The 12,184-nt window shown below is 38.0% G+C and overlaps 1 protein-coding gene across 24 annotated transcripts in view; it reads left to right on the plus strand.

Moving 5' to 3' along the window:
- TCF4 (transcription factor 4) overlaps window positions 1-12,184 on the plus strand; it is a 434,610-nt gene that overhangs the window by 408,740 nt on the left and 13,686 nt on the right. For 17 of the 24 annotated variants that reach the window (XM_087958604.1, XM_087958616.1, XM_087958614.1 and 14 more), the window contains 2 exons: window positions 5,921-6,056; window positions 8,493-8,655. In XM_087958604.1, the coding sequence (XP_087814730.1) occupies window positions 5,921-6,056; window positions 8,493-8,655 (299 nt within the window). The remainder of the gene's footprint in view (window positions 1-5,920; window positions 6,057-8,492; window positions 8,656-12,184) is intronic. The other 7 variants (XM_087958608.1, XM_087958602.1, XM_087958599.1 and 4 more) reach the window with 1 other exon arrangement.

Raw genomic sequence — 12,184 nt, forward strand, 5'->3', positions numbered from 1 at the left:
GAATCAAATCTTCCAAAAACATAATGAAAAATAATTACTCATCCAGAAGAATAGCCGTCACAACCCTCTTGTTGGCCATGAAGCCCAAATGGTAGAAAATATTCATTTTTTAAAAATTCAACATTTTCCTCCATTATCTTTCTTTTTGGCTTTCTTCCATGAACAGAAAAATCAGATTTTGCTCAAATCCAAGATCTGAAGAAGAATGGGCCATAAAACCAGAGATGTAGACAAGCCACCAGTTACGATAAATGCAGAACAGCAAAATGATTTCTCAACCTGAATATTCCTAATTCTCTATCCCTTCATATACATATTTGGGGACTCTTATCCCAAAAATTCTACCCAACTATTTAGGCCAGGAAGAAAAAGCTGCTATGGATCCCCTCTCTTAAAATTATCATCTACAGAGAACTTGGAATAGGGTCTTCTTAATCGCTGCCCGCAACCCTTGGAATAGTATCCCCCTGAAGGGTCAAACTTGTTCAGTACCGTTGGGATTCATAAATGTAATAAATGTTAAGTAAAACATGGTTTATTACATAAATGTAATAAATGTTAAGTAAAACAGGCCTGTACTGCATTAGTATTGTGTATTTCAGTAGCACAGTTAAGGTTTAAGAAGACTGTTTCATATGTCAATTATTACTTTGTGAATGTTTGCCGGTTTGATGTGTATATTTCTAGGTATATACACATACCTGTTTTAATTCTGTTTACATAATAGTAAGATTGTAAAGAGCTGAGACCTAGTCAGTGATTGGAGCAGCATATAAGCCCGGTAAATAAAGGCATGTCTGCGTAGAGTAAGAAAAAAAATACTTTGAATTGACTTTTACAGATTGGAGCTTGCTTGTTTTCATAGCATGGACACGACAAAATTCTGGTTTGATTTGATACAACTATGGTTACTTGACATCCATACTCGTGGAATTTTTCACTTCATGTAAACCAAGGGTCTTCAAACTTGGCAAGTTTAAGACTTGTGGACTTCAACTCCCACAATTCCTGAGCTAACATGACTGGAGGAGGAATTCTGGGAGTTGAAGTCCACAAGTCTTAAAGCTGTCAAGTTTGAAGATCCTTGATGTAAACCATATCACTTTGGCAGATTACTTCTTAAAATGCAAGGAAACTTTTTGCATTCTTCAATTCTTCTCTGTTCCCCTCTCAATTTTTTTTCAAAATACTTATGGGTATAATCTCTTGAAAAACTACAACCTTCTCCTCCCAGCCTTCCCTTCCATCTTCAGGGAGGTGGAAGCCTAATTTCCACCAAGGTGTCTCTTATTTCATGGTATGAACAGCATGACAATTAAGTACCTGCATACCTGGCTTGAAAAAACATATTCAGATGCTCATGGTTGTGCATCAACTTGGAGAGAGGTATCTTCTACTCTTGAAATTTGCATTAATGACTTAGAGGAAGAGGTGGAAGGAATGCTTATCAAATTTGCAGATGACATGGAATCACCTGGGATAGCTAATGCTATACTGAATAGAAACAATAATCAAAATAATTTTGATAGTTCGGAAAGTGGGATGAAATGAAATGGGGGGAAAAACAGAGAAAAGTGTACAGTCCTACACTTAAGTAATAAACTTCAAATGAACAGGTATAGGATGAGGGGTGCCTTATTTAGTAATAGCAGCTTATGGTTGGATGAGTTCTTTGTCCCTGTTGTACGGTGATTTGGCCCATAGATACCTGAATGACTACTGGATAGAAACAATATCTATTTTCTGTTTCTTCATGCTCTCCTATCAAGTGGCCATTCAGATTTTTTTTCCCCAGACCAGATCAAATCTGGCAGGTAATCTGACTAAAATAGCTGTGTATGATCTCCTTTGCCTCCTGTTCTTAATTCTGGAATCTAAATAACTTTCTCGATCACCGAAAACCATCCTCTCAAAACCTGAAATTTTGAAATCTTCTTTAGAAGATTTAATTTGAGGTGCTATACCTTTAAAACTTTTGGAAAGTTTTTACATCTCTCAAAAATCCTTGCCCGAGTAATATGTTCCTTTCTCTTCCCCTCCCCCCAGTCTGTGTCACAATGAAAGACCAAACCAGATAAAATTCTTACATTACCTCCACCCATGAATTGAAAGAGATAATTGTTTGGAATGTTAAATGTCTCACTCAATATCCTTCAACTTTGGCAACTTTAAGACATGTAGCCTTCTATTCCCAGAATTCTGGAAGTTGAAGTCCATACGTCTTAAACTTGCCAAGATTAAGAAACTCTGGTTTAAGTTTTATTTGTCAACCAGAATGACAAGGCTTAGATAGAGTTTTTAATTGTCACATTGGATTGCCCTTTTATGTCATTATGCCTCATTTCTTTTTTCTTGAAGATCCAGCGTAAGAAATAAATGGGTTAAATGCTAGATTTAACAGGAAATTACATTGAAATAAAGTACCATTCATCATCCTTTATCATTATCTATCCGTGTTTTTAATTTTGCTCATTGTATGTATGCACGTAAAATTACACTTGTTTCTGAGTTGGTGAATTCAGAATATTAGTAAAAATTGTTATAAGAGTGTGAAGTACTTTGGACTTGATCCCCCAAAGGTCCTTCAGAGTGCAGCATTTAGGAAGCAAGTACAGCATCTCTCTAAAATTCTTCAAAGCTAATTCAAGAGCTGGTTTAAGCCCTATATGGCTTAGGCTGTTAGTATTGCAAGATCTGGATCAATTGAGAATACAAAGAAGGTCTGTTGCAGATGTGGTAAGAGGAAGATCAAAAGTGGGCGTTCTCTATGATGTCTCTCATACTTTGGAACTGGCTAGAATGTCAAGAAAATGATATTAATTATTGAATCTGTAGTGTATGTGTGTGTGTGATGTTCAAGGAAAAGGTTCCCCCACACATACGTGCTAGTCATTTTTGGCTCTAGGGGGCGGTGCTGATCTCCGTTACAAAGCCGAAGAGCCAGCGCTGTCCAAAGACGTCTCCGTGGTCATGTGGCCAGCATGACTAAACGCTGAAGACGCACGGATCGTTGTTACCTTCCCACCAAAGTGGTCCCTATTTTTCTACTTGCATTTTTTACGTGCTTTCGAATTGCTAGGTTGGCAGAAGCTGGGACAAGTAACAGGAGCTCACTCCGTTACACAGCGCTAGGGATTCGAACTGCCAAACTGCCGACCTTCCTGATCAACAAGCTCAGCATCTTAGCCACTGAGCCACCGAATCCCGTGTGTGTGTGTGTGTGTATATGTGTGTGTGTGTTTTTTCTTTTATTGTATATTGTATGTTGTTCTTATTGCATTGGATTTGGTATACAGGTAATCCTCGACTTACAACAGTTTAATTTAGTGACCATTCAAAGTTACAACGGCACTGGAAAAGGTGACTTATGACTGTTTTTCACAGTTACAACCTTTGTAGCATCCCCATGATCAGAATTCAGATGCTTGGCAACTGGTTCACATTTATGATAGTTGCTGTGTCCCAACTCACATGTTCCCCCTTTGCGACCTTCCAACAAGCAAAGTCAATGGGGAAGCCCAATTCACTTAACAACCAGGTTACTAACTTATCAACTGCAGTGTTTCACTTAACAAGTGTGGCAAGAAAGGTTGTAAAATGGGGCAAAACTCACTTAACAAATGTCTTACTTAACAACAGAAATTTTGGGCTCACGTGTGTTCATAAGCCGAGGACTACCTGTCCTGCTAGAATTGCCTTGATGGAAGCAAGCAAGCAAGCCACCACATCTTTTCCCAAAAGCAGAGGGAAGCTTCCTGTCCAGGAAAAGATGCACCTGGTGCCACATTTGCACTCCACAACAGCTCTTTGGAGTTGGGCCCACAGTGCTATGTAACTACTACTGGTCTATAATGAAACCATTCAAAGTAGGATTAAGATGAGGACGTGTTTGACTAAAAAAATGAATGCAAAGAAATCAAGGTCTTCATGTTCAAAATAAAAGTGTGAAAAATAATTATTGCATTTTTAAAAGAAATGCATGCTTGGACCTTAACCTAATATTTGCAATTAACCTGATGTTTGCAATTCCTATTAGTGTAACCAGTGGCTGGGATAATGGGACTGTGGCCCAACACAAGTCATGAAAATGGGCAACATACAGTAGAAAGAGGGAAGGGAAGGGAGGGAGGGAGGAGTAAAAAAGGAAGGAAGAGAGAGAAAGAAAGACAGACAGACAAAAAGAAAGAGAAAGAAAGAAAAAGAAAGAAAGAAAGAAAGAAAGAAAGAAAGAAAGAAAGAAAGAAAGAAAGAAAGAAAGAATTCGACATTAGAGAAGACTGGTTTGAAAGAGCATAGAATGATTTTAAGAGTATTCCCTTGTTTAAGTACAACATAGCAGAATTCTACACACTGCTACCTCCTTGAGTTTTCTGATTGTTGAAGAAGATGAGACCAACCTTTCAAGAAGTTTTTGAGGTCTTCATTAACGTGCTTAGTCAAAGTCTTTCTTCCCACCTAATTGCCATGCAAGATGGCTGGTCAAACATCTATTTTATTTTCTAACTTTACATGACCCTTTGGGGTCTTTCCTGTTCTTGAACCCAGTATTTTGGCTAAATTAAGGATTATCATGTTTCTTTCCACCCAAAGTTTCTTTCCTTTTCAGTTCTTTGAACCATTACACCTGATTTTTCAACAGCAGCTCCTACCATAATGCATCACACCATCACAGCCTATCAGATTGGCTTTGTTCTCCTAGTTGTCCCTTCCCCTCTTCCTCCTGTATACGTCTACTTCCTGAGGGCTTGCAAGCAGAGCTTTTTCTTGTTGTTTAATGTTTGTACAACACCTAATCATTGTAGACACATTGGTGATAGCTGTAGTGGCAACAGCAATAATAGTGGCAGTGGTACATAAATAGCGCTTCTGTTGAGTCAGTGTTTTGAATGGCTAAACCTTGAGTAAGTTGTCTTATCGTATTGAGTACAGCCTGCATTGTGTAAAAAAATAACATAGTGCCCTTAAGTATCTTTTCTTAATCCTGTAACCGGCTTAACTTAACAGACACACTGAACATTGTGCCATACAAAAACAGAAAACAAAAAAAATGTTTCCATTTAGCTAGTTCCATCAATTATGCCAACAGCGCCATTACCCCGACACCTTCACGCCTACAATGATGGCCGTAGTGGTGTGGTTAATAAAATTTTGATAGATATATTATCTGGAGTCATGATATTGGCAAGAGCATCTCCAGCTTGGAGCTGGAATTTATGGCTAATGATAGAATAGAGAAGATTAATTTACTCTGGATCTGGGCTTCTGGTTTCTGGAAAGCCAGGGAGGATGGATGGGATGGCAATGATGATACTATTAGTACTGCTACTACCACTACTACTACAAATCGTGTAGTAGGGAGTTTTTGCAATGCTTCACTAGTTGCCTTGTCAGAAGCTTAGCTGGCATTATAAAAGTAGAGAAAAAAACAGGGAGAAAGTGGCTTGCCCAAGAATCCTGTCCCCTTAAAAGGGAAGTTGGATGCCAAATTGAAATTCCTGCAGGATTTCTGATAGCAGTGAGGGAATTGAGAAGCCCACAATTAAGCATATGGGCATTAAGATAATTGTCAGATCTGTTGGCGGACATGATAGAAGACAGATGGGTACGAATCAGCCTCTCTATTGCAGTACCCTGGGAGAGACAATTTGATGTTTTACCTGCCTGAGCTCCTTTGCTGTGTTTGTCACTAAATGTGCTTCACAGCGCCTTACTGACTGTTAAGTGTTTTTTTTTTTGTACATACATACAATATATACCTATCACAGTGCCTCGGCGCCCTCTAGTGAAAAGCTACAAGGAAACTTTGCCATGATGTATAAATGCCTGTGTTTCTTTCCAGCATCTCCCCAAGCTATTGAATAGGAGACCCAATGGCTTAAAACGGTCCTGTTTACACCTTTCCTTCCTTCTTCTCTTGCAGGTTGGGGCTCATCGTGAAGATGCCGTTGGCCTCCGTGGCAGCCATTCGCTTGTGCCGAACCAAGTTCCTGTTCCACAGCTGCCAGTGCAGTCTGCAACATCTCCTGACTTAAACCAGCCTCCGGATCCTTACCGAGGTATCTACAACAACCATCAGTGGCAATCTACCTCTTCCACTACCAGTTCGGTGATCAAGCGCACATGCGTGTGCACCTAACACACGCACGCAGCTTTCCCAGCTGAGGCCTGCAGCCCCAATCAGCTAAGAGGATAAAGAAGAGAAAAGCACAGGGCCAGTAGGAGGGCCGATCCTGCGCTTTTCTCTTCTTTCTCCTCTCGGTTGACTGTCGGAGGCTTTTTTTTACTACCAGTTTGGGCGAACCGCTCCAAACTGGTAGCATACCAACACTGACAACAATATTGCTTGGTCATGTGCTTTGATTGATATAATCTATACCAGGGGTCTCCAACCTTGGCAACTTTAAGACTTGTGGACTTCAACTCCCAGAATTCCTCAGCCAGCAAAGCTGGCTGAGGAATTCTGGGAGTTGAAGTCCACAAGTCTTAAAGTTGCTAAGGTTGGAGACCCCTGATCTATACTACCAATTCTATGACAGCAGGCTTCATATGTCAAGAGGGTAGCCACGGAGAAGGAGTGGACTTGTTCTGTATTCAAATCACACCCCTACTGAAAGACTCCATATAGATGGAGAGGTAAATTGATTTTTTTATATATATGGAGAGGTAAATTGATTTTTTTTTATATGGAGAGGTAAATTGATGATAACTTGCCAGATTAGTTATCAATGTGGCTTGAATTATTATTTGAATTATTAAAGGTGGCATGTTAAAACCTAATATCCCGGCGTGCACAATCACATTTATTTCGCTCTACACTTAAATAATTCTTTCTGAAACATGATGAAATCTTCAAAAAAACATTGCCTAAGATTGAAATTGGGATCAAAACAAACAGAATATCGATCGATTGTTTCATTGAATGATTGATTGGGTGAAATGCAATCATCATGCTGCCATCAAAACATCTGGGAAGGTTGCAAATGGTGATTGCCTGACTGTAGGGTATTGCAATTGTCATAAGTTGCACATTGGTTGCCAAGCACCCAGATTGCAATCACATGACGGCAGGCATTCTGCCATGATCATAAGTGTGAGGACTGGTTGCAAGTCACGTTTTTCAGCACTGTTGTAAGTTCGAATGGTTATATATCAAGGCCTACCTGTAGGACTTTCAAAGGGAACAATGGCTCAGTAGTTGGAAGCAGACCAGCAGGATTGAAATTTGTGGTGAGGTGTTGGTGGGGACTGTTCATTTTCCCATTGTTGGGGTTGCCTCTCTACATCCTGAGACAAAATGATGAAAAACAATATTGCTGAATATTGGCAATTGGTAGCTACAGAAGAGAAATCAGTGGGCCTATGGGTCTCCCATACTTGCTCTAAAAGAACAAATAGGAATTACCTAATCTCCAGTTTCCCCTAACACTTTTAGCATTCCTAACCAGCCAGTCTGCTCCATAGATAAAAAAAAATTGGGATTGTTCCAACAGAACAGGCACAAATGAAACTCCTGATGGAATTTGAGAGACTTGTTTACAAAAAGAGATCTAATTACTTTGTTCAAGGAAAGCGCTGTAGAACAGTGGTTCTCAAGCTAGTTGAAGACAGCAGTGGTAGTGGTGATTGTTACCTTACTTTTAAATGTTAGGGGGAAGTATTCTCGCTTGCAGCAAGTTCTTCTTGTTTTGGGGGGGATTATCAGATGATGAGAAGATGAAGGAGTGCAAAAAGAAAAAAAATCTGCATTGAATATGACTTCATGAAACCCACTTTCAATGTTAAAGAAAGAAGGCAACAGTAATAGAATGGAAAGTGTCTGTTCATCTCTACCTGTAGCTCTGGAACTTTCCTGAGTAAGATGTGAGAAATACTCATGGAAGCCTTTTCATGGTGCCTCTCTTCTTTTTCTAGAAAAGAGCGGAAGAAACAAGTGTATTTCTAGCCAAAATACTGCTCCTACCACAAACTCTACACCAGCGACAGGCGGAAAACTGTATTTCATAGAAAGCAATTTTTTTCTTTTAAAACTATATTTATTTAATTTATTTTCTATTCTTTTAATAGTTTTCTTTCAAAACTATTTAGAAACAGGTTTAAAAGAGTCATGGTGGTGCAGTGGTTAGAATGCAGTATTGCAGATTAACTCTGCCCACTGAGTTCGATCCTGACCGGCTCAAGGTTGACTCAGCCTTCTATCCTTGAAACAATGGAAAATGAGGACCCAGATTGTTGGGGGCAATATGCTGCCGTTGTAAACTGCTCACAGAGAGCTGAAAGCACCATGGAGCAGTATATAAATCTAAGTGCTATTGCTATTTAGTAGCTGTTTTCATTAAATGGACTGTCTTTTTTTCTTTTTGCAATGCAAGTAGGTTGTTAGTGTAGCACCCACACAACTCTTAAACATTGTTACTATTTGGGATATGCATGTTCATACATGTGTTGTACGAACGCCCGCATACAGACCTATGCTTCTGTTCATTTCTTCTCAGGCATGCCAACTGGACTTCAAGGGCAAAGCATATCTTCAGGGAGTTCTGAAATCAAATCAGATGACGAAGGAGATGAGAACCTCCAGGACACGAAAGCTTCCGAGGACAAGAAGTTAGATGATGACAAGAAGGATATCAAATCAATTACTAGGTCAAGATCTAGGTAACCGTATATAATAGTGTCGCTTCATTTAATTCCTTTATTGGATTTTGATGAAGTGAACAGAACAGGAAGAAACTCTGGAGTTTCTTTTCCTGCTGGTCAAAATCAAACCAAGAAAACTCATAGCCCTTTCTGGAAGTACTAAAGAGTATCTGTTTGGATGCTTGTACTCTAGAAGGGCTGAATTTGGGGAAAGGACGGACTTTTAGGCAGAACTGTGTGGACAGAGCTATATAGACGTACATTGGAGTCAGTTTCAGTGGTCTGATGTACCTATGAAAACACACACAAAATTTTAAGCAGATGCCATTTTTATGATAGTTATTTTATAATAGTTATGTGGAATAAACATATTCCTTCCTAGATTTTTTTAAAGAACATAACTGTAATCATAACAGTAAGCTGGATAAATCGGAGTAGCTTGTCCAATTTAAGCAGAAGTAATTGTTAAGATGATTGCCAAGGTTTGGAAAGAAACTTGAATAAATTCATCAACTCTTGTTCCCAATAATAATTTGGAACCCTTATGTAGACCATTGTTTCTTGCTTACAGGCATTGATGGCCAGAGTAGGCAAGATTCTTCTTTCATTACCACTGACCCTTAGTCTGTCCCTTAATGTTTTTCATAAAATATATTGGATTTCATCAGCAAGAAAGCTTCTAAATCTTCTCATTACATTCAGATTTTTGTCTGAAATGATAGAACAGTTGTTGAGTATTAAATAAACCAATCTTTCCTTGTGCGTGGGTTTTATAAAATGGAGTAGAATACAGGAAAGTCTCAGAAATAATAAATAAAAATTTATAAAATTTCATTTAATATGCACTTAGGATAACATTTTGCTCCTTCAGCATGCAACTATTTCAATCTCTTGTATTCAGTGGCTGAAGGAATCAGTAATTCAGTCAAGAACTATGAAATAGCCTTGAGAGATTCCCAGATGCCTGAATGCATAAAAATTGTATTCTGATTTCTACGTGTGTAAAATACTACATGATATAAATCCTCATAACACAGCAGACCTAATGCCAAAGAAGTGCATTTAAGTAGGTTATGAGAAGTATCTACAAAGAACTCATAATGTGGCAATGAAAGAAATATATATTGGACCGTATAGCTAAACCGTTTTAATTCAGATTGGTTAATGCTGTTGTCAGATATTAACTGTTCATGTTTATTGTATGTTTGTTGATTGATTGATTGTTACTACTAACCCTCTCAAGTGTGCTCTGAGCATGAAGGAAAAATACAAATTGAGAAATAAAATCCACCAATCATCATTTTCATCATCATCTAGATCCTAGAATTCCTTTGGGTCATACTGCTCTTCGCTCAACTGCCATTCTGTGGACAATAGTTCATTACATAAATATAGACTCAAATAAACAAATAGAAGATCTGCATCCAGTTTTCCAGGGAAAAGGCAACACTAAGTGGACAAAAGCCAATTTGATTTCTGATATTGCTCATTATCAATAGAAAACAACATTTGTAGGTCAGAGTTGGACAGTGGGATCCTTAATACCCTATGAGCTTTGTTGTGTTCTTGCAGACATTTCATTGTCTGACTAAGTAACATCATCAGTGCAATGCACTATAGAGTCAGTTTGGTCTAGTAATTAGAGCACCAGACTAGAAAATGGGAGAGCAAGTGCTGCTTTAGCCATGAAAGCTAACAGGGTGTATTTGGACCAGTCATTCTCTCAGACCAACCCAACTCACTGATGGGTTGCTATTGTGGAGAAGAAGGAAGATGTGTTGGATATGTTCACCACCTTGAACTATTTGTAAAAATAATAAAGGTGGGATACAAATACTAATAATAAATAAGGGACTCAGTGGCTAAGATGCTGAGCTTGTTGTTCAGAAAGGTCGGCAGTTTGGCAGTTTGAATCCCTAGTGCCGCGTAACGGAGTGAGCTCCCGTTACTTGTTCCAGCTTCTGCCAACCTAGCAATTTGAAAGCATGTAAAAAATACAAGTAGAAAAATAGGGACCACTTTGGTGGGAAGGTAACAACGATCCATGCATCTTCAGCGTTTAGTCATGCTGGCCACATGACCACGGAGACGTCTTTGGACAGCGCTGGCTCTTCGGCTTTGTAACAGAGATCAGCACCGCCCCCTAGAGCCAGAAACGACTAGCACATATGTGTGAGGGGAACCTTTACCTTTACCTTTTTACAAATAAACAAGAAAAAAATTCAAGAAAATATCAGAGAGCACCAAGGCCCCTACATTGCTTATTATCCTTCTACTAACTACATTTTGTTCCTTAAAAAACAGCATAAATTTGTGGCGTTTGGAGGAACATATAACTCACTGCAGAAATAAAGAATTAGAGTTATGACATTTACAAATGAGCCCTAGAGCTCAAGGTGTCATATCTCCTTCCCAGCTCTTTCAGTTGGCTCTCCTTTTTTTTTTTTTGTAAATTTTATTTGAGTTTTCACAAAGAGAAAAAAAAATACAAATAAAACATCTTTTTTGAAAGCAGCATAATCCCGGGTTACATTTCTTCGTACAGACACAAATCCAGGTTCATGCTCATTTTTATATTCTATTCCATATCTTATTACTATTTTACATTTTCTGCATAGCTTAATCATTGTATTTATATTTTTTGTCTGTCCTGTTTCAATTATCTATTATCTTTTCTCATTAAACAAAATTTCTCCTGTAGTTACTGATTGGAGTATGATGCCTTTATATCTTTTCCCTAAAGTTGTAACATTCAATATAATACATAACTTCCATTCGGATTCTGCTTGGTACATTCTTAAAATACACACTGTATTCTTAAAAAAAGAAAAAATATATAAATGTATATAATTAAAACAACATTCCATTCCAATTCAATTCTATCATTAATATTAATATTCATTAAAGTCTTAACATCTTTAACATTACTTTTCAATTAAATATCATACTTCTATGGGAACAATTATAAGCTTTCCATAGTTAATTCCCCCCTCTTCACTTATATTTTATAAAACATTAACTAATTAAAATGTTCCCGTTCCTTCCTAATTCAATTTTCTCATTTATTTTATTTCACTTATTTTATTCACAAACATTTCACTAAATTACACTAACTATTTTATCCCTGATTTTAATCATACGTTGTTTCTAATTTTCTAAAATTATTTCTATTACAAATATAACAATACAATCTTATGTACCTTTACAGAATCCCTTTTTCAGTTAGATTTTCACCCATTATCTCTAAATAGGTCCTGTTTCTCTATATCTTGCTCCGGTCCTTTGTAACTTCTTTTCCTTTCCTTCTTCCCTCTCTTCTTCTCTCTCCCCTTTTTACCCCCTTGTCTCTCTACCTCTGTTTCTCTCTTCTGTATTCCCCTTTTCCGTTGCTTTCCAGTATTATACTTATTTTTTGAATTATTTTTCTTTTCTTTGGTTGTTTTTTTAAGTCTTGAATTCTCCATTCTCTTTCCCCCCCTTTCCTTTTTCTTCCCCACATAGAATTACTTGTTCATTAAAGATGGCTTCTTCTTTGTCCCAGTCTTCT

This window comes from Notechis scutatus, chromosome 2 (genome assembly GCF_049901735.1).
Source record: "Notechis scutatus isolate UNSWTSFEM ecotype Mainland chromosome 2, rNotScu1.2, whole genome shotgun sequence".
Classification (NCBI taxonomy): domain Eukaryota; kingdom Metazoa; phylum Chordata; class Lepidosauria; order Squamata; family Elapidae; genus Notechis; species Notechis scutatus.